The following is a 23,067-nucleotide window of genomic DNA, read 5'->3' on the forward strand; positions in this document are numbered from 1 at the left end:
GGACCCAACCATTTAATGAGCAGACCAGGAAGGAGAACCTCTGGTTCACTCTGATCTAATGACACACCTCCCCATTCCCACGTGCTGCTTTCTGATTGGCCGTGAGTGTAGATTGGCTAGTGCCGCCATGGTACAAGCTGACCCCAACTAGCCAAATGATGCTTTCAATCCTACTTCTCGCTGCTCCTCACCCTGTCGTGGGCACAAAGGGAGCTCCATGACAGCAAGGAACCAGGAGTTTCAAAGGAATTTGTCATATTTTTAACAGTTCAGGCATATGAAGAGTTTTGCCAAGTATGGCTTAATTCTCACTGGGGAAATCAGGCTTGTTAAATTATCTCCCTGTTGCCTGTTATGGTAACTAGGCTTCATGACCTGCAAAGCTACAGTACAGTTTTGGGGGGTCAGACAACTCAGAATTTGTGTTTATTTTAACTCTAGGATTTGAGAGCAAGATAACACATTTTAAAAACAGCAATATACCATTTGAAACACCTTAAGCAGAATGGCTGATTATTCCATATTTTTCAGGGCTTATCCTAATGGGTATCTCCATTAATTCACTATTGTCCATATGACAATCTCTTCCAAAACACTGCCTTCCCACAATTTCTCTGACCTCAGTCTGGATTGTCTCATGCCAGGGATGCTCCAAAATGGAGTGTGAGGAAATCTGGATTGAGGGAGATGAAAGTGTGGGAAGTCTGTGATATGAAGGAGAATGTCGTCTGGACAATGGAGGTATGGGAATCTTACAATCCACATTGAACAACAGTATGAAGGCGCCTTTAGACATTGTAAAGTTTCATGACAGAGTATGGGATTCCACATATTTTCTATCTGTGTGTCTCCACTTCAACATTTTTATCACCCAACAGCTTTTGCTAAGATTCTGGATCCTGCATATCAAGTGGATAAAGGAGGTAGAGTAAGATTTTCAGTGGAGCTGGCTGACCCAACGGTGGAACTCAAGTGGTATAGAAATGGGCAAGAAATACGTCCAAGTGGAAAGTAAGTATTCCCATAAACCCAGCTTTAAACGATGTTTCATATTCAGTTCTTATATCCTTAATTAAGAGAATTGGGTGTTTTATTGCAGGTGTATTCCTGCAGTATGTTGTTGACATATACTGTCAAGTGTATAAATTGAAAACTTGTATATCCATGTCTGTTATATATTGACAAGCAGAGCCTGTGGGAGGGTGGTGTGGCAGGAGGATGAGATGCTTCTGAGGACTGGATGTGTCCAGGTACTTTCTCCACCTCTGCCATTGCCAGCCACTCTGAACAATGAGCCCCCTAGGACAGAAAGGAAGAAAAGTCGTGAGGAGGAGTTTGGGTCACTGGAGTAGAGTCTGTGTTCATAATCGTTGCCTGCTTCCCCAAGGTTCTCTCAAGAAGCCAGATCAACTGAAGATACTACTTTGCGTTTTTCGGGCCACCAAACAGCTGTTAGATGCTAATGAGCTTTGGTCATTACTGACCTGAAACCAATGTGAACCCATGACCTCAAGGTGAAAGGCTCCATATCCCATTACCTATCCCTTGAGCCATCTGGCCTACCAGTAATGTTGGCTCCTTTGCCCCAGCTATTATTGTACTTTTTGAAAAAATGACAAGAGTGCTGGAATGAAACCTGGGCTCCTGTTACAGGTTATTTCCATCTTCACTGATCTAGGGTTTCAGAGACTGCTCTGTTTGGGCCTCTTTAACTTTGTGTTTGCAATAATCCTTCCCCAGCTTCCTAGAAATAATGTATTCTGATAGTTTTAGGGCCACATACATTAACATACAGGTGTTAAAATGCAAAAGGAATAAGCCGTGGGGTGGAGGGACGACGACTGATAACTATTAATAATTGAAATAGATCTGGGGGGAAATCTCTCTTCTGAAACTTTTTGCTTTTGGGTGTGTGTGTCAATTCCCTGTTGACACTGGGGGGGGGGGGCTTTCCTCAAATCTGTAGCAGGAAAGGAAATGGTTAAAATCCACACCACCAGTAGCAGCAATGGTTACAACCCTACCATAAGCTTAGGCTATTTGCTAAAAAAAATAAAAAATTAACACCACCTCTATGCCTCCCAATAACATTCTTTTTTCTGGGTGGCTTACAGATAAAAAAACATTAAAAATGCAATAATGATAATAGAACAATAAAAGCGGCATGCAAATTTCATGATAAAAAATCAATTTTAAATATTCCATGGCAGAAAGTATAAACAGGTAAGAGAAATACATGGCACCTTTTTAAGACATCCTGTTGCATAGGTTCTTCCTCTATACTACCCTTCTATTAGATCAGCAGAACCCTGTACAATTCCTAGAAACCTGGCCATAATTCCACGTTTGCTATTTTGCCATTTTCCAACAGATACATATTTGAGCACAAGGGTAATGAGAGAATCTTATTTGTCAACAACTGCATGCTCACAGATGATGCCCGTTATCATGTGACTGCTGGTGATGAGAAATGCTCTACAGAACTCTTTGTAAGAGGTAAGCAAGATTACAAAGTTTCTGTCAGTTTCTCTGCTAATATGAAATAGCACAGTTTTGTGGTTTATTTGTTCTGCATGGGGATGACAATTCAAATAGATGAAATGAGCCACCTGCACTTGCTATGGCTTAGCTATATTCATGGGTGCCCAGCTACACCCTGGAGCATGTGAGGAAGGAAGACCAAGGCCAAACAGAGTTTCCCCTTCTCATTTGCTCTTCCATTCCCATGACCTTTCCACTGCCACCAGGTGGAAGTCTTTGTTTTCCCCTGGTTCCCATCACCAAACAGCTTAAGCTCACTTGGGTCTCCAGTAGGCAGTGTGGGGTTTGTCTCTGAAAGGTCAGGGGTATAAAACTGCAGATAAAGAGACCATATGGCTTTTAAAAAATTATTGTGTGTGGGGGTTAACATCTGAATAGTTTACACACATAACAATCCCAAAAGAGCTAAAGGGTGATGAAGTTAAAACAGGATAAACATATTCCAGTTCGTCTTATCTAAACAAATTCTTACTTGCTAAAATTCTGTTAGGCAAAATTATTTCCATAAGAGTTCTTCCCTCTTCTCTCTATGTCTCATAGAGGCTTACTTTTTAAAATTATTATTATAACAGGTTGTAGAATCAGGGAGCGGGAAGAAAAATAAATGCTACAGACAAATAAGTGCTTGTAGTCTGAAAGAAAGAAAGAAAATGGGGGCGGGGGGGGGGGGGGGAGAGAAGGGAACTTGTCCCCTACCTGCACTGTTTTGATGTACTGGTGCAATATCCTAGGTCAGCTGATAGTGACTGCACAATGCTATGTGGGGGTTTTATGTTTTCCAGTCTAAGTCCATCAGTTTTACACCACTCTTATGTTCTTCTTTGCTCATGCAATGGATCATAAGACTTAGGGCTCCCAGAATGCTCCAGCTCCAGCTGGTGTAAGATGTGGAAACATGGTCTTGCTGATTCAAAGGAGGCTGCAATGTACAAAACCATCTGATGTTATGATTTTAAAACAGAGTGTTCTTTGTTCCTCTCCCCTCAGAGCCCCCAGTGATTGTGACCAAAGGCTTAGAAGATACCAATGCTTATATTGGTGACAAAATAGAATTATCAGTTGAAGTGTCTGAAGATGATGCAAATGTGAAATGGTAAGCCACCTACATCCTTCTTTAATTAATATTTTTTGGGGGGGGGGCAGTCCTGCTGAGATTAGTTGTGGTTAATTTAACAAGTTAGTCATACCCAATTTAAGTTCCATTGCTTTTAACTGGGCATGGCCATAATGGATTTTAGCTAGATTGGACTTTCGTTAGCCTGAAATGAAGTGCCTGTCAGTATAAGGGTGTATTGTACAATTTATCCTGCTGCATTTTTGCCTAGGTAGCTGCAAATGTACCTTTAAATCAGACTTCCCCAATGTGGTGCCCCCCAGCTGTACTGGCTGGGGCTCATGGCAGTTGTAGTCCAGAGTATGTGGAGGGCACCATGTTGGAGGAGGTGTGGCACCTTCCAGATGTTGGGTCTACAACCCCCAACATCCCCAACTATTGGCCATGATGATGGGGGCCAATGAGAATTTACTAATTTTAGGTGTTCCAAAGGGCAGTTTAGCAGCTTTGGATCATGTGCAAATGTCAGCATGTGCACATGGAGTTTTGTACAAGCAAAAGTTTATGCAAGGAGCATCCCCTGGCACAGAAAAAATAAGGCTTTCCTTGTTCAGATCAGCTTCAATTTCAGTGTAGATTGTGTCCAGGTACACCTAAACCCTAAGAGAAATGGATTTGGACAAATCATATTGCTGAACTCAGTTGGGCAAAATATAACAGAAAAGCTATCCAAATGCCAGTTATGCCATATGCATCAACAACATGGTAAGAGGATGAAAGTGTAGGTGTTCGTGATTGCTCCATATCTTTGCTGAGTGACCGCAGCCATATCCATCAACTTTTTGATTGCCACTCATGGCTTGTTCAGCTTGATCAGATTTAAAAATGGCGTGGAGCTGCCCCTTGATGATACATTTCCATTAAAAAAATGAAGATTGAAGATAAAAAAACCTCACTGAAATATACTCGGAGTCGCAAAGTGATTTCATGCTCTTTATTCAGCTCATAGTGGTGAGGAGGAATGAATGCAAGTCCCCTCAAAGTATCTGCTTTATATACATTATTTACACAATGGGCTGCACATGATTGGCTAATTCTGGAATTCTACTGTAAGCCAATCAGGTTGTGGATTCACTTATATCTGGAGCATGATTGGGTGGTTCCTGCCAACCAATCATACTGCTGCATTGTTCTAGGACCAATCAGACTGCTGCAATTTGGATCCTATTGTTCTAGGACCAATCGGACTGCTGCAGTTTGGATCCTATTCAACTCAGTACATAACACTCACCCTGATCATTGAGGAACAAAGTTGCAACTATGTTCAATTTACTGTTAATCCAGAGCTCGTAGGACAGAGACGTCTTTAATAATAAACTAGTACCAGTGTAATGAGACAACCCTTTCACATGATGATTATCACATGAAAAGCTATTCATTGGGGGGAGGGATTCTGCCACAGCGATAAACATTATTTGTGGTCAGTGAAAAGCTAATTGCAATAAAAATCAAAACCGAACATCTCATAAATATAAAAATAAAATCTTTGTGTGTGTGTGTGTGTGTGTGTGTGTGAGAGAGAGAGAGAGAGAGAGAGAGAGAGAATATGAATATTGTGAAAGCGGCAACTTACATTTTTAATGGGGAACCTCTTTATGGAAATATTTGCTTTTGTCTTAACAACCCTACCATTAGGTAGAGGCAGGTGGGTGCTTCAGGCAGCAGGCGCTGAGTTGGTGGGTGGAGTGGGGACAGGGAACAGTAGCAGCAGAAGCAAGGTGCTGGAGGACAGAGTTCTATGTTGCACACAGCCTGCCCTGCATCCCCTGACTGAGCCTCCTGCTCTCAGGTGTGCTGTCCTGTTTCCATTATTGAAGTAAGATGCCACTGGCAGTCTGATGGGCTTCTGGCAAGTGGAGCAGCACAGGTAGGGGTGTGCCTTGTCCTTTGTCTCAGAAGAATGTCTTGCAAATCTATCAGAAAGTTTTTCCAGGGCGTATTTCCAAGCAGGAAAGATTTTGAGTTCTTATCAGCAGACAGTCACCTTTTTGTTTTGGTTGTTGTCCCTGAACAGGTTTAAAAATGGTGTGGAGCTGCCTCTTGATAGTAAATCTCGATACAAAGTGAAGGTTGAGGGTAAAAAACACACTCTAATCATCGAGGAAGGAACCAAAGCTGACAATGCAACTTATTCAGTGATGACAACAGGAGGACAATCATCTTGTAAACTAAAAGTTGACTGTAAGTGTGGGGAGTGGGGTATGGTGTTCTAGTTGTGCTAGAAATAGTACATGTGATGCCTTCAGAAGCCTCCGAGTTCTACTCAGCACACACATGTGGGACAAGCAAGGGAAATTGTCTCCTTTTAAGCAACTACTGGGGAACATGAACATTGTACTAATTTTTTGATATTACTCTCAAAGCCATTATTTGCATGCTTATACCTTTTATGCTGTTAACTGAGAATTCAGTTATGGACAGCACTGCTAATAGGCACTGCTTCTAATTAGACAATAAGTTAATTGCATAAATGCAGTCAATGTACATATTTGTTCTATACATAGCAGACTTGGGAAAGATTGAGCAGCCTCAGGAGGACTGTGGAGCTGGGGAGAAGTTTAACTCTTTCTCTCCCTGCCATGAACCTAACAAAAATTGCCTATCTGAATCGGCTATTTGTGGCTGCTACTTACAAAACAAAAACATGCATGTTCATTGTATTCAGGCAATTCATGTCTTGCTTGACCTTAATACAAAACTTGGTAGGTTCTTAGATGCACATTGGAGCTCACAGTAGCTTCCTGTGGTCCAGATATGCTCCAGTTCAGCACCGCTGACATAAACAGATCATGATGAACTGCTGCAATAATTTTTCTCATTTCTCTGTTTCAAAGTGAGGCCACTTAAGATACTGCATCCATTGGAAGACCAGACTGTGAGGCTTGGCAAAGAGCTTTCCCTGAAATGTGAGATCTCTGAGAACGTAGAAGGGAAGTGGTACAAAAATGGGCAGCTTCTCCAACCCAGTGACCGCATTAAGATATATCACAAAGGAAGGTAGGCATGCAAAACAGTAATCCTTGAAGATCAGGGTTAAAAAATGCCTGGAGCCATTCCTTTACTACAGGTAGGTAGGGTTGCCATACGTCCGGCACGTATTCAGCCCTCGTAAGCAGCATGGGGGGGGGGCAGAATCGCTGAAATGTCTGAGAAAACTAAAAAAAAGCTCAACAACAAGGATAAAGGTTGTTGATCTCAAATGACAGCCATCTTGGGACATTCTGGTTATGATTAATGAGTAAGACCCATATATTTATAACCAAAAAAGGGACCAAACTAGATGAGTAAAGGAAGACTCATAATTAACATTTCCTGATGGGTTTTTAATTAATAACTAGATTGTGGGGGAGCAGCAATCAGATCAGTGCTGCTACATGAGTGCTTCTTCTATTCTCAGTTAGGAGAGTAGATGAGCACCCAGCTGCTAAAGTAGTAAAAATGGTATCGGTATCATAATTTGAAAATCAAAGGGCAGAAATCATTTATAGCTGCACACACAGGAGGAGGAACCCATAAATTTTAGTGGCATCCATCAGTTCTTCCTCTTACAAACTTGATGGTATGAAATGTCTGTTAAAATGTAGGTGTAAACTCATCTTTGCATTCAGAAATATGAAACAATTTGGGTCTAATTCATAAGACATTAGAATTGTATTGTCATACAATGCAGTGTATAGTTTATGGTCTCATACTTGAAGTTCTTGCATATTTTTTTCCTTTAAATTTTCCATCTTGATTTTCCACAGAATCCATCGGCTAATTGTTGATAAATCACTCATTGAGGATGATGGAGAGTACATGTTTGTTCCAGATGCCTATAATGTCAACATCCCCTGCAAAGTGCATATTATAGGTAACTTTTGAGTTCCTGTTTGTTCCTTTTTTTAAATGCTTCATGTGCTATTTAATATTCAGAGGCAGGCCTGTGTGGATCACAGAGATAATGTACTGTTGGCCTTAAAGCAGAGATTGGATCAGTTAGATGATTTGCTAGTGGTTGCTTTTGTTTCCTGCGTTTGAACATTTGTGTCATACTGGGAAATTGGTAGAGCTGGAAGCTATGCCTGCAGTTCACTGGGGCTTGCATAGTGAGATACATTCGAGGGTCAACCATGAGTATTTGTTGCAGCAAGAACAGCAAAGAGTCTTGTGGTACCTTGTTGACTAACAACAAAGATATCACACACACACACACAGAGAGAGAGAGAGAGAGAGAGAGAGAATACGTTTGTTTTTTCACAGTAAAATTGATAGTTTTAAAGATCCCACTGGATTCCTTGTTGTTCTTTCTGCAACACTGCTACTCATCTGGAACACAAGGGGACAGAAGAGAGAGCAGAACATTTATTGTAAAAGGTATATGGAGGGCTATATTTAGATCCTGCATTGAAAAGAAGGTTGGACTAGGTTAAGGATGTGACTCTGCAGATGCTGTTGGCTGACTGCTTTTTAAAACCACAGCACAGCCTATGGTTGCTTTTGTTCAAGGTCAGGTAAAAGGTCCACCACAAGCCAATATTCCAGTTGAACAAACTTCTGAACAGTGGGATGACTTGCAGGATGTTTTCTCATCTTTTTTAATGTGTTTCGGCTTTGACCTGCTACTCTCATATCTCCCTTAGAACCTGGGGTTTCCTCCTGGTTCAGGTGGGTTCCAACAATCTGTAGAATATGAAGCTGGTATAATGTCCACGTTTGGAGCTAATGCTGCATCATTGCCTGGTTTGGCTATTAGTCTGGAGTAGGGCCATAGCTAGGGGGTGGCAAGGTGGGCCACAGGGGCGCAGGCAATGGGGTATGTGTGTGCAAAATTGGCTAAAAATATGTCCATAAATATAAATATGTATTACACTGGTCAACAACAAATTTGTTGTCTGCGTTTTTTCAGTTGATTTAGGACGAATCTGATGCGCTGAATCCAAAAATCACATTGGTTTTGCTCAATCAGGTCAAGTTTTTGAGCTACGGCCACATGTCTTTTTTTACGTTTTTGTTCACATGTACGCTTGTGTGGAGCATTTTAGAAGAAGTTGGTGGGGGTAAAATGCCATGTCGAATAATTGTTTTGATTGGAAATGATTATTTTAATGACAAGAAGTATTCAGGTCCGATAGTTCTGGGTGATTATGTCAAAAAGGGATCAGTTTGAAGTCATAAAACCTCGAAATCTTCCATAAATTGGTGCGGCAAAGCATAAAGTTGTTTTGGTATTAAACTTGGTGACCAGGATAAAGCTTGGGCGCCACACATGGTGTGCAAGGCATGCACCAAGACTCTACGTGGGTGGACCAATGGCAAGAGGAGTCTGAACTTTGGAATTCCCATGGTTTGGAGGGAGCAGTCACTGACTGCTACTTCTGCGCTGTTGATGTGACTGGGATCAACAGAAAGAACCGGAGCAGCCTCAAGTATCCTGATCTTCAATCAGCACAATGTCCTGTAGCTCATTGTGATGAAATTCGAGTGCCTGTCTTCGGAGAACTTCCTGACATTAGTGACGAAGATGCCTCCAGTGTTGATGGACATGAAGAAGAAGAAGTGGTTCTTGAAGATGATGCTCCACATCCATTTTCCCAAAAGGAGTTGAATGATCTAGTTCACGACCTCAGCTTGTCAAAGGACTCTGCCGAACTGTTGGCATCCAGATTGAAGGGAAAAAACCTACTCTCTGACAGTGCTCGCATCAGCTTCTTCCGCAACAGGCATCAAGAGTACCACTGTTTTTTCTCGGAAGAGAAGGACTTGGTGTACTGTGCAGATATTGCGCAGCTTCTGCTCAAGCTTGGAGTGCCACAGTACAAACCCAAAGATTGGAGACTGTTCGTTGACAGCAGCAAGCGATCACTGAAATGTGTTCTGCTACACAACGGCAACCAGTTTGCCTCTATACCCCTGGCTCACTCGAGTACACTGAAGGAGAACTATGAAGCGGTGAAGTATGTGCTGGAGAAAATTGGTTATGATCAGCATAAGTGGTTTATTTGTGTTGACCTGAAGATGGTGAACTTTTTGTTGGGACAACAGTACCCATGTTTTCTGTGCATGTGGGATAGTAGGGACCGTGCTCAGCATTACACAAAGAAGGACTGGCCTGTGCGGGAGGAATTGGTGCCTTGCAAAGAAAGGAACATCATCAACGACCCTCTGGTGGACAGAGACAGAATACTCTTCCCACCGCTGCACATCAAGCTCGGCTTAATCAAGCAGTTCACCAAGGCTCTGGACAAGGATGGTGACTGCTTCACTTACTTGTGCCAGGCTTTTCCAGGATTGACCATGGAGAAGTTGAAAGCTGGCATCTTTGACGGTCCTCAGATCCGTCAGCTCATCAGAGATCCAGAGTTTGGAAACTCAATGAATCAAGTGGAACTGGAAGCGTGGAAGGCATTTGTTCTGGTAGTGAAGAACTTTCTTGGCAACAATAAGGCCAGAAACTACGCAGAACTTGTCAACAACATGCTGATTGCTTTCAGAAACCTGGGCTCCAACATGAGCGTCAAGATGCACTACCTATTTTCACATATGGACCGGTTTCCTGAGAACCTGGGTTCAATGAATGACGAGCAGGGGGAGAGATTCCATCAGGACATGAGAGAGATGGAGACCAGGTATCAGGGTCACTGGGATGCAGTCATGATGGCTGACTACTGTTGGACTCTGAAGAGAGACCTCCCTGCCGCTGAGCATTCCAGGAGTTCCAAGAAACGGAAGTTCAAGCCCTGAAGTTTGAAAAATGGTGAAGCAACATGCAATTTACGTGTACTTACCTTTATCAATGCCCACCATTCAGTTTACAGCAATCAATGTTTCTATCAGGTAATCAATATATGTTGTTGGAAAAACATTTTTTTCTCTTAAAAACATATTTAGGATGATATGTGTTGACAAAAATCAGCTGATAATGCCACACAAATGTAATCGATTTTGTCACAAGAGCTGATTTTTTTCAAATCAACATAACACAAAAACCTGACCTGATGGAGAGAAACGGATGCCATTTCCTGATTCAGCAGTGCAAAAATACCCTAAATCAGTTGTAGAAATCTAGACAACATTCAGAAAGTAAAAAATTGTTGCCCAGTGTTATTGCCTCATAAGCAATAGTTTTTTATATAGGGTGAATTGAATGGGGAGCGGGGTTGGAGGAGAGGCGAAAAGAAGAGCTAACTTGTCCGTGGCTAGGAGGTGCAATCTGGATGGTTCTGCCAGGGGCGCAAGATCACCTAGCTATGGCTCTGGTCTGGAGAGCAGCATCACTGCTTCCCTGACTGGTGAGATGTTCTATGCCATCCCTTGGTTTTAGGTTGGCTTTGTTTGGACCATCTTTTCTAAGGACAGGTGTGGGGAACCTTTGGCTCTTCAGGTGTTGCTAAACTACAACTCCCATCATTCCTGTCCAGTGGCCACGCTGGCTGGGTTGGTGCTGTAGTTCAACAACACCTCGAGGGCAAAAGGCTCCCCATACCTGCTAAGAGGGAGATATCTTCTTCAGTATTTCAGAGGACAGTCTTATGAAGGTAAGTATGCCATAAGACACATATGCTTAAGGTATACTGAAGCTGAGGAAAATCTGTAATATTCTTGATTATAACATATGAAAGAACCAGAAATGTGTAACATTTCTGAATGCACCAGATGAAGGAGCCAATTGTTGTATGGATGGCTAGCTAACAATCTTTGGGACAGCATATAGGACGGGATGATTTGTCAATTCAAGGATTCAGACATAAAAGAAATGGACAAGTTTAGAAAGATTTCATCTACTGCTTTCTGTACTCTTAGGCTTTGTGCATAATGAAATGTTCTTCTCATTGTGCAAATTCCTCAGTGTCTCAATTTTGCAGATCCTCCTAAAATCCACCTTGACGGGCTTGGTGATGGCAATACAGTGACAGTTGTAGCAGGAACCAAGTTACGTCTTGAAATTCCTGTCTCTGGAGAGCCTGCTCCGAAGATTATGTGGAGCAGAGGGGACAAGGTACAACTATAAAATAGACATATATCTGCAATCTGATGTCAAGTCTTTAAAAATTATCAGTTTTGTTGTGTTTTATAATAGAATATGGGTAGCAGAGTAACTTGGATCAACAGTGGCATAACTTTGAGCTAAATTTTGGGTGATTAATGATTGCTCCTAGCCTATAGCACACAGGAAGCACATTATACTGAATCAGATCATTGGTCTCTCTTTCTCTGTAATGTCAAGACTGACTGGCAGTAGCTTGCTGGACAGGAGACATTCCCAACCCTACTGTCAGATGTTGGGAACTGAATCTGGGACCTTTTTGATAAAAAGCAGAAGATGCATGGGCAGAACCTTCCGAAGCAGCAGAGTGAGCCATCCTTGACTTAAACATCCTGTCCTTAAAACAGGAGGATGCCTAACCTATGAAAAGCTCCATTCTTGCTGCAGTTATCTTCACAATAAAATGTAAAAGCCAGTTATCATTTTGTATGAAATAGTGCAGGGCGGAGAAGAGGGTAAGGAATAAGTAATGGATTCAAGCGGAAGTGGGAGTACCGTTTAATCAATAGTCATCCTACCATCTCATCATTCCTCCTAGTGATGTGCTGGGTAACTCAGCTCACAATAGGTTTCGAAGATGGAGGGATTTATGTCCCTCATATCTTATGCTGGAGGGGTCTGTCTTGTCCCTACTGCAGTTACACAAATGTGTTATGTTCTGTGTGATGCTGCTTGTGATAGGAACACAGGAAGCTGCCTTTTGCATGGTTGGACTACTTATCCATTCAGCCCAGTATTTTTTACTCTGATAGCAGTTGCTGCCCAAAGGTGCTCTGTTTCACACTGTTACCTGAGATTCATTCAGTTGAAGATGCTAGGGATTGAACTCAGGAACTTCTGCATTCAAGTCATGTGGTCTACTGCTGAGCTGCAGTTCAGTCCTGCCCATTGCATCTCAGTCTAACTACTTAATAACTAGGCAGATTTGTAGGGACTGCCCACAATGTATTTCACCTGTACAGAAGGCAGAGAGAGGGTGTGTGTCAAAGAAAGGGTGGTGTATTGGGAGGAAGTGTGGCAAGAGAGTTGGGTGGAGAGTTAATAATGTTCTAAAAACATCCTGTGTAGTTGCTCATTTCACTGCACAGATAATAGCTTGCTAGGTGGTGGCTGATTCATTCTCAGTTGCACTCCACCCCAGCACCTCCTACATGCTTTTGTAAGGGACTATGGTCTGCAATGCTGCTTCTAGTGGTAGTACCAAAAGAAGTTGTGATACCAGTTTGGACATTACAGTGGTACCTCTGGTTGTGAACGTGATCCGTTCCAGAGGCCCGTTCACAACATGAAAAGAACGCAACCTGAAGCGCCATATCTGCGCAGGTGTGCGGCGTGATTTGGCGCTTCTGCACATGCGCGAGCAGCAAAACCCGGAAGTAACCCTTTCCGGTACTTCCAGGTCACTGTGGGACGTAACCTGAAAAAACATAACATGAAGCAAATGTAACATGAGGTATGACTGTACTGTAGAGTGTATGACCCATTGACATGCTCCATATTAAACATGTGTTTACTCCTGTTGGCAGGACTGGCCCAGCCATGAGGCAAGGTGAGGCAACAGCCACAGGTGGAAGGATCTACAGGGGCAACAGATCTAGCCTCCAATGAATGCATTGCCCACTGCTGCTGCTGCTGCTGCGGTAGCAGTGACAGCTGTGGTGTGCTCCTTGGAGGTCGGATCTGCCACCTCCTTGGCAGCCCCCCCGCCACATCTGCAGTGGCCTCTTGGCAAACAGGAGGCACTGCTGTTCTCCTCCCACCCATGTCCCCATGTAGATCTTCACTCACTTCATGGTGGTGGGGAGGCACCATTTTGTAGTTTGCCTCAGGTGCCAAAATGTTTTTGGCCAGCCCTGTCTGTTGGGCACTTTGTCATCTCTTATTCAAATTACTGTTAGATTTTTGTATATATCTTGTGGCTAGCTTTGCAGATTTCTATTTCAATATCATGCTTTGATTCCTATTTGCCAATCTCCTGGTGGTTTTCAATCCCATGGTGTAAACTCTCTCTCCTCCTCCCCTCCCCTGCATAATTGATAGTGGCTCATGGATCCTGCAGCCAGAATACGGGCAGATAATTACCCAGACAGCAGTTGTTTGGTGATTGATTCAGCTGAGAGAGATGACTCAGGTGTCTACAGAATAATGCTAAAGAATGAGGCAGGAGAAGACACAGCCCACATCAACATCAAAGTGGTTGGTAAGTCTTTCCAGTTCAATACTTAGTTCTGCGTTGTTATTTATTATTTCTATGGGTCTTTTCAATATACAAAGTACTTCATAGGGCTGTAGCCAAGTAACTTTTACTCAGAGCAGACCCATTGAAATTAATGAATCTAAGTTAATCCTGTCCATTAATAGATTTACTCTTGAGTAAAAATGGAATACAACTCATAGTTTTTAGCCTCACTGATATTATGGGTTTTTCCCCCCTCTGCTTTTTATTTTTTAATATGATTGTATTTGATTTTTGCTTGTTTTCTTGAAAAAGTAATAGCTTTTAAACTATGCTGTTCAATTTTCAGAAAAAGTGTTTGAGTGGTATACAAAACTAAATTTTAAATGAGCTGAGGTAAGAGATAATGGCCTGGTTTGCTTGTCACATTAAAGCATAGTTTCAATGTGCTTGTACACATTGTTCAAAAGTTCCTGCAGTGCTCCTTTCCTACTGTGTCACTGACAAAACAACCCAGACTATGTCTTGATATGTCACCCAAATCTTACCTCATGGGTTTTTCTCTTTAAACAAACCATGAGTAGGTAACTAAGGTTTGTTCTTCACTTACTGCTTCTGTTCTGTGAAGGTTTGGATGATATGACAAGCCAGACTCCAGGTAGGATTCAACTAATAAGCTCTGAACAAGGACTTCTGTTTGAGGAATTGGGCTTTTCCCACTCTCCTCCCCCTGTATGTCTCCTCCTCAAAATTGACTCTGGGAAGGTTGGGAGAACCCCTGGAACAACATGTGGGGGGAAGAGAGGGGGATAATTTTGCCCGGTAAGCTGAAATGCTTGCCCTGACAGAATTATCACTTCAAAGACTTGTTTTGTCTGTGGTGCAGCAGCATGAATGGAAGAACAACACTGAGGGGGTGTTTGTGCAGCATGGTTTAATTTGATGTACAAACTGGACTAATTATTGTTTCAAAGACTGCCAATGAACTTCTTTGTAGCTGAGTGCTGATTTACACCTCGATCTTGTCTAGAATTTTTTTTTTGCAGTTTGTTTATTAAAGGTCTACTTTTTGCTCCAGTTTTGCTCCAGTTTTAGTGATAAACAATAAACAGTTCACTGTACAGCAGTATCAGCATGTTTAGTAGGGGAGGCTATCCAAGGAAATAAAAATATTTTTGCTTGCAACAGATATTCCTGACCCTCCTGCGGCACCCAATGTGGTTGATGTAGGAGAAGATTGGTGCATTATGAACTGGGAACCTCCAGCATATGATGGTGGGTCGCCTATCTTAGGTAAGTAGATCTAGCATCTGCACAGCTATTTTGATATTTCCTAGCTTTTTATTGTCAAATTTAATGGGAACTTCTGAGTTGGTGCCCATATGGTGGGCATCTAGCTGCTGTCTCTTAAAATAGAATTTTCTGAGAACCAACAAAGGCGATTTTCATCTTGTGTGTGTGACTTCATAGATACCATTTCACATACAGGCAAAAAACTTGCACAGCCTTCTCTCTGTGTGTCTGGAAACATGTAGAAAAACAGAGCATGTGACATAACAGTAATTGCCTCCAACTTTCCCACCCTAGTTTCACTTTATTGACTATCACTTTTGAAGGAAGAGAAACTTGGAGTATTATAAACATTGCATCACACATTCAGGGAAACCTTTTCGGTCTGGTAGGCCAGATCAATATTTGTCTCCACCCCCCTGGGCCACCTTTGACAGTGGGCAGGACAAACCACCTGTCAATCTTATGACAGGTGGGTTGTCCTGCCCCCATGACAAAGTCTCTTGCGTAGCGCTTTCCAAATACCTGACGGCCATCTGGTTGCTGGGTGCTTTGGAACCACAGCCCAAGGGGCTTTGCTAACTTCACAGCAAGCCTTTGCCAGCAGTGATCCAACTGGCAATAGGTGACTGGGAGCCATCATTTAATTTTCTCACAATGCCCCCAATGTAGGTGGAGACCCATCAAAAACCACAGGCAGGAGAGGCTTGTGGACGTGGGATTCGGCTGGCACCTTTTGCGCCTCCCCTACTCGCGGGGAAACCCGGTTTCGGGGATCCGGAGTGAGGTGGGGTGAATGGCGCGGTGCTTTGAATCGACTGCTTTTTTCACGGAGTGAAGCCGCATTGCTGTTGCGGGAGAGCGCTGACTTTTTCCTGTGGACAATTTGATCTTAAAACAACAACCCGTGAGTAGAACGGAAAATTGGATTTTTAAACGTCTTAATTTGGCACCGAAACGGGGAGGTTTCAAACAGGAAGTCCGCCCCCCCCCTTTTGTAAATAGATTGAAGCAAAGAGGCTGTAAGCTAAAGCCTTGGAAAGTCTCTCATAAAGGATTAAACTTCCATCGGTTAAATTACCAAACCCCCCTAGGAAGCAGGAGAAGAGGGGGGAGATTTAAGATTGTGTAAGCCTGCAGGACAGAGTGAAGAAAGTCAAATTACCACCGCTCTGAACCTGGAAATGGGCTGCTAGCAAGTATTGAAGTTTTGGATATGCTCATTGACTGTGAACAGATTGTCTGCTGACAGTAAGTTGAAGAAGGGAAATATCTTGTTTCCATTGTCTCCTTCTGCATTTAAAAAGGAGTAAAAGTAACTGAAAATTGAAACAAACTTTATTGTTTGAACTGTGCCTAAAAGGATTGATACAAATAGAAATTGTTTCCCCCTAGAGGAAATCTTTGAAATTGTTACAAGAGCTGAGCTGGGGGAATTTTCCACTTGCAAGATAAAGTCGTGAGAATCTGGGATTGACCTTGATACGTTAAGAATGTTGGCAGAAGAAGCCTTAGTGGTTGCATTTTGCAAGATTAACGACTCACTGGAACAGCTTTTCAAGAAGACGGATGCGAGGACTATAAAAATTGATAATTTGGAACAAAAAGTGACTGATTTGGCACAAAAAGTCAATATTAATACAGAAATTATTCAGGAAACGACACAGGGATCTATTTTGACATGGCAAATTGAGGAGAAGGCGGAGGAGAAAGTTTTCGCACAAGTGGTGAGGCAGAGAGTTCCAGCCTTACAGTTGCAATTTGATGATTATAAGTTGATGCCTTTCAAGACTGAATTTAGAGAAAGTCAGACTTCCAGGATTGGAGCCCCGCTTGGACTGGAGATTGACCTATGGGACCTGGATTTGGGTCAGAAGGAGACTGGAGTTGTGGGGACTGCCAGACTTGGAGGAACTTTGGAACACGATTGGAAATATCTTTTGAATTTCAGTTTTAATTATGGAGATTTGGTTGACCTGTCGAGAAGGAATAAAAACATTGCTAGATGGGAATTCCCAGGAGATTTACTTTTCAGCATCAAAGGAAGGAAAATAAGAATAAGATCAGGAGAAGACAAAGTAAAGAGCACGTATAAATATGAAAAAGACTTGCAGAAGGGACCTGGAAAAGAGTTAAGAGCCTCAGACAGAAGATCACCAGGTTGATGGGCTATTTGGAATTGACGGAAATGACTGGCAGAACCCGAGACCAGGGAGAAGAGATGGTGGAAGAATATTGGAAAAAGTTTAAAACCTATATATGGAAATAATGTAAAATTAATGAGTGTTAGAAAAATGTTGGAAGGGAATTATATGGCTTTAGTAGAAATATCTTAAGGAAGTAAGTATAAATAAGTACTATAGTATTAATGGAAAATAAGGTTAAAACATGTTAGGATAATTACATGACAGAAAATAGAGAAAGATGGAAAGGATTTGCTGAAACAATTAGTAGAAATGGAATACAAAAAGGGAGGTGAGAGGAGGTCGAGGAAACAAGGGAATGAAAGAGAGGATATTGAGATGGTACGATGTGTGTGTTTTTTGAATTGTTTTGTTTTTGTTTGGTTAATGTGTTAATGTTAATGTTGCATTTTGTATTGTTTATATATTGTATTGTATTGTATTGTTTTCTCTTTTGCTTTTTTTTTTGCTTTTTTTCCTCTTCTTTTCTTTCTTATTTTCTTTTTTTTCTCTTTGTAAGGTATAAAAGCAATAAATATTATTAAAAAATAAAATAAAAATAAAATGGTGGTTCTGAGTCCCAGGTGCCTGGCAATGATTGAAAAACTTTGGGAGGTGGGGAGATTAAGGGGTAGTGCTCAAGAGCAGGTGTGAGTAGTGAGCCTGAGGATATACTACATATTGTCACCAAGATTTGAGAGGAGTAATTGATATGGAGAGGCAACTTTCAGCAACAGTCATATGTTTCTTGTATTATTTAGTACTTCCCACACTTGATTCAAAAACAGTTATTACCTGTTTCTAGGAAACATGTATAAAGCAGCCTTGAGATGTTTGAATAGTGTAAATATAGATAGCTTTAGGCCATGTAATATGCTTTGTGGACAGTTTGCACAAGAAATCAAATTGGTGTTTCAGCTACATGGCATTCCATGGATAAGCAGAAACATTTTAAATGGTGGTTTTTGCTTTCTCTAGGAAATGTGGGGTGGGGACTTATTCAGATACCACTGTGCTGTCCAGGTCAAACAAATACTTTCTGTGATGTTCACTTTTGTTCATTTTAGAAGTTCTGGGCCATTAGCCAGATATTACATTTATGCTTATATTAATCAGCTATTATTAATCAGCTAATGTCCTTATAGATCAAGATGATTGGACCTGGCTGCTTAAAATGATACCATGTTTATTAATAAGTGTAAACCACAAATAACTTTTTTTTCAAACTTGCTTACAAGTGGCACCTATCTCCCTCCAAACTAAGCAAAATTTATGAAATTAATATGAATTTCTGGATGCATAAAAAGCAGATTTTATACATGTATTTTTGTACTTTATACATGCATTTTGAGCAAAAATAAAGCAATTCTGGAAGGTAGTAATGGATACCATATAGGAAATTACAGTATATAACATAACAAGGAACCCCAAGACTACTTTCCAATATGAGCAAAAGCAAGAACAACCAATATACACCTTGTTACAAGCTTTTTGATCTGCGCAAGACTATCTATTGGCCAGATTTGGAAAAATAATAAAACTCAATAGGATGATGGTTAAACAACAAAAAAAGAGATGTTGCATTATTAACTAAATTAACTATACACACACACCATACACCCCCAAGAAGGTACATTTATAGAAAGATGAGCCTTCTTTATAAATTTTTGGAATGAAAAAATAACAATAATATTCTTCCTGATAGTTCCATCTCTTTAACTAATGAAATAATAGAATGTATACATTTGTAAGAGTCTGTATTTTTCTTTTATGTAATCATGTAAAAATAGTAATTGTAATTCTGCTTATATTTGTTTAGGTTACTACATTGAGAGGAAAAAGAAGCAAAGTTCCAGGTGGATGAGGCTGAACTTTGACCTTATTAAAGAAACAACTTTTGAGCCCAAAAAGATGATTGAAGGAGTTGCCTATGAAGTCCGGGTGTTTGCTGTCAATGCCATAGGCACTTCAAAACCAAGCGAGCCCTCAAAGCCTTTTGTGCCTTTGGGTGGGTAGATAATATACAATGTACATGTTGTCAAATAATCAGACTATCATAATATCAAAGATATGTCAAAGTCAGTTCCTCCATTTTCTTTTAAATGTTGCAACAACTTTTAATTAATGTTATCCACAAAACTGCACACAATCCCAAGGGGAAGAAAGTGTGCAAATAAAATGAAAAGTGTGGGAACAGGATAAAAGAGGAAGAGATCAAAACAAAATGTTAAACATGCAGCAAAGGTTGTATTGCAAACTCAGACACTCTCTTTTATTGCTTCCAGCTGTCACGAGTCCACCCACCTGCCTGGCAGTTGATTCCGTAACAGATACTACAGTAACCATGAAATGGCGGCCACCAGACCAAATTGGAGCTGCAGGTTTAGATGGCTATATTATAGAGTATTGCTTTGAAGGAAGTAAGTGACAACTGAATTTTTCTTCAGTTAGGTGAGAGATGTCTTATTTTTTATAATAGAGAGCTGCTTTCACTCACATCGAGGCAACTATATTGTAAGTGGGGATTCTCCAAGTCAAGTATGTGGTTCTATCCTATCCGGCTTCTAAATGGTTGGTCCAACTTTTGCTAAAAATAATATTGGTCTTGCCTTTTTAACTAGCATTCCAGACCAGCGGCTCAAAATTCTGAAACCTTGTAAAATATGTATTACACTGATATGGAAATGCCATGTCCACTTACAGCAGCAATGCTAGGTGCTACTTTAGAAACAAAATGAAGGACAAAGGAAAAGCAAGAATTAATGCAGAGATATGACTGCCCCTCCCTGAGTCTTATTCCCATTGTCATTTCTTACTTGGTCAGGTCAACGCAACTCTTAGATTGGCCCTTCTAAATTTTGGTGTGTCAGAATATTTCCCTAAACTTTGATTTTGTGTGATGATAGGCAAGCTGAGCTGGTGATTGAGCCATCACACCTGCTTTGCCACACTTGAATAAGGGTTACTTATTTCAACCCATATCTGGCTGCATGCGAATTGGGGCATTTATCATGTTGAAGCCAGCCCTATTATATGATGAAGATTTTCAGTGTCAGTCAGATCTCTCAAACTGCAGTTGTTCCTGTGTACATAGTGTGTCACTCTCTAGAGCCTTGATATAAGTTAAAAAGGCAACTGATCTGAAGTGAAGAACAGTGGATATGGATGTGACCTAGAACAGGTAAGGAAATTGGACACTATGTGAAGTCCAGAACTTACACAGTTCATGTGGGAAAGCATTCCCCCACCCCCAGTTTGCAGTGCCTGGATAATAGCTATTCTAGGAAATGTTCAATAATAGGAGGATATTCCTGCCCTAAATTTAACTGTAGCTGTGTTATTGGCATAGGCAGTCTATACAACTTTTACAGTACAGGAAGACCAGGCTTGGGAAGTATCTGTTTCTAGAGGAAGTGAGTGGAGCACTGTGTGGCGGGCAGAGGAGTGGCAGACAACAGTTGGAAGGAAAACGGACGGTCTCCAGTTTCTGCTTTGCCCTCCATCACTCACCCTAACAGAAATAGCAAAGAACAGGCAGCCTTCACGCCTCTGAGATTAAAGGTTGAAGTGAGTGGCTTCACGCCGTAAGCTATGGCTAGCTATCATTTGCCTTGGCAGAAGCTTGCCACTATTTCCCTGATGAACAAAGCCCTTAAAGAGTATTAAGATGTTTTAATAGATTTTACTCTTCGACTATGAGCCAAACGACACATGGCATTAATCACATGATTTGCCCTTGAGTGCAGGATTTTTCTTCCTTTCATGTATAGCCAGTACCCTCTTTCCTGCCTCCGGTCTGGATTTGGACCCTGGTGTGGGACTCTTTACTCCCTGATGCAGTCCTGATTTCGATTACCCCTGCCCCCTGTGAGGAACCCATTCCTGATAGGAGTGCCATGTGGGTCAAACAGCTAAAGCTTTTCTATTCCCCCTCCCATATCAGGGTCCTAATCTGGATTTAGGTCCCTACACTTTAAAAAATCCTGCACACAAGGACAAACCGTGTGATTAACATCATGTGTTATTTGACCCTATAGCGGAAGTTTAGAATTACTATAATAATAATAATAATAATAATAATAATAATAATAATAATAATTATTATTATTATTTTAAGAACCTCATTTACAGATGAATAGCTATGCAGAGTGTTTAAACCAACAGGGACTTAAACCCCTTCCCACACTGCCAAATATCTTCAATGTGGGAAATTTAAGAAAACTGGAAAATAAATAGATTTTCTTTTCTTTTTAAATGGACAAATTAAAGAAAATTTTAATATGTCTGGTAGAGCCTTCCAGAAACAAGAAAGCTGCAGCATAATTTACAGGTTGGGGTAGGGAACCCCCAGGAAAAAGCAACCACAGGTGATGTAGAGAAGTTTACACAGTGCATTAGAGCCCAGTCTCTTTGCAATATCCTTGATAAAGAGCAATGTGTCTGAACTGCATTGGGGAAAATACAAGAACAAGTTAGCTTTCTGTGACACCTATGGAAGTTTCATACCATACTTCATCTCCCTGGGAAAGTGGATTTGCCAAATATTCAGCTCAGCTCCATGCTGACTGGAGTTGATGGGAGTTTTAGTCCAAAAAAACTGGAGTAAAGAATCAAGAATATATGAATTAGCCAACAGTCCCAAATTCTCTGTAACTAAGGAGGATGTGATATGCATAGTAAATCATAAATCTAGCCATCATAGGTAGAAATGTCTTTCAAGGGACACTTCAGGGTCCAGCAGAACAAAATTCCTTGTGTACCTGTTGAACAGAGCAAAACTTTTACTTTTTTCTTTCAGATAGGCTTAAAAGCATTAAGAAGATCCCTCAAAATGACAGCCACGTCTGCCATTTTGGTGTTACCCACCTCACATAAAATACAGTAGTGATGTATTTTACAGACAATACTGTGTGCATGATGTGTATTCTACTTATGCTTTGCATTTCTAGATATACACCTATATATTTATGTGTGTGTATGTATATATACAGTTAATGCCACTCATGTGTATATTGTAACACTTTGGAACAAAACGTTTTGGAAAATACAAAAAATACTTGGTGTTTACTTCTATATCTCTTGCTCTGCCTTGTTTCCTTTCATTTTTTCTTCAGTACCTGAATATCTCTGTTCTTCATCTTTTTTCCAGTACCTTTCCTTCAACTAATTTTTCTACAACGTTTAATATTTCACCTGGATCTCCAGGTATACTTTCTTTGACTGTCAATCTTTCAGCTGTCACTTTTTTCAGTTCTGTCCTTCTCCTCTTCTTACTTATTCTATCAATTATTCTCTTTTCCTTCTCTCTTTTACTCTCTCTCTCTTGTCTATTGCCCTTGAATGGAATTTTATTAGGTCTGCTTTAATGCACAGACAATTTCTATGATAATAGTGCAGAGTGACCTTGGAAAAGTGAGAAACATTGTGGCTTCTTGAAAGTTAATAAAGGGGATTCTCAGCTTTCAGTGGAACCAATATTACATTACACATACACATATAAGTTTAAAGGATCAAACATTGCTCATGGACTTAGTGACAGGATCAGATATTATGCTCCTCTTAACTCATTCAGTACAGAAGCTGGTCTCCAACCGTAATAATAAATTATTATAACTCATTCAGTCATTCATCTATGCTATCAAGAATTGAATACGAAGGCACTGGGAACTGAAAATAAAGGAATAAGCACCTAGATGATTAGAGGCTCCCAACTCTTTTATTCTCTCAGAATAACAGT

The 23,067-nt window shown here is 41.0% G+C and overlaps 1 protein-coding gene across 11 annotated transcripts in view; it reads left to right on the forward strand.

Annotated features, from left to right (window-relative positions):
• Window positions 1–23,067, forward strand: part of MYBPC1 (myosin binding protein C1) — a 94,343-nt gene that overhangs the window by 47,855 nt on the left and 23,421 nt on the right. For all 11 annotated transcript variants that reach the window (XM_081023955.1, XM_081023960.1, XM_081023952.1 and 8 more), the window contains 11 exons: window positions 879–1,011; window positions 2,372–2,496; window positions 3,529–3,634; window positions 5,670–5,836; window positions 6,490–6,652; window positions 7,402–7,508; window positions 11,500–11,633; window positions 13,722–13,881; window positions 15,046–15,150; window positions 19,150–19,338; window positions 19,616–19,750. In XM_081023955.1, the coding sequence (XP_080880081.1) occupies window positions 879–1,011; window positions 2,372–2,496; window positions 3,529–3,634; window positions 5,670–5,836; window positions 6,490–6,652; window positions 7,402–7,508; window positions 11,500–11,633; window positions 13,722–13,881; window positions 15,046–15,150; window positions 19,150–19,338; window positions 19,616–19,750 (1,524 nt within the window). The remainder of the gene's footprint in view (window positions 1–878; window positions 1,012–2,371; window positions 2,497–3,528; window positions 3,635–5,669; window positions 5,837–6,489; window positions 6,653–7,401; window positions 7,509–11,499; window positions 11,634–13,721; window positions 13,882–15,045; window positions 15,151–19,149; window positions 19,339–19,615; window positions 19,751–23,067) is intronic.

Source organism: Podarcis pityusensis (genome assembly GCF_964106645.2).
Source record: "Podarcis pityusensis genome assembly, chromosome: 10".
Lineage (NCBI taxonomy): Eukaryota > Metazoa > Chordata > Lepidosauria > Squamata > Lacertidae > Podarcis > Podarcis pityusensis.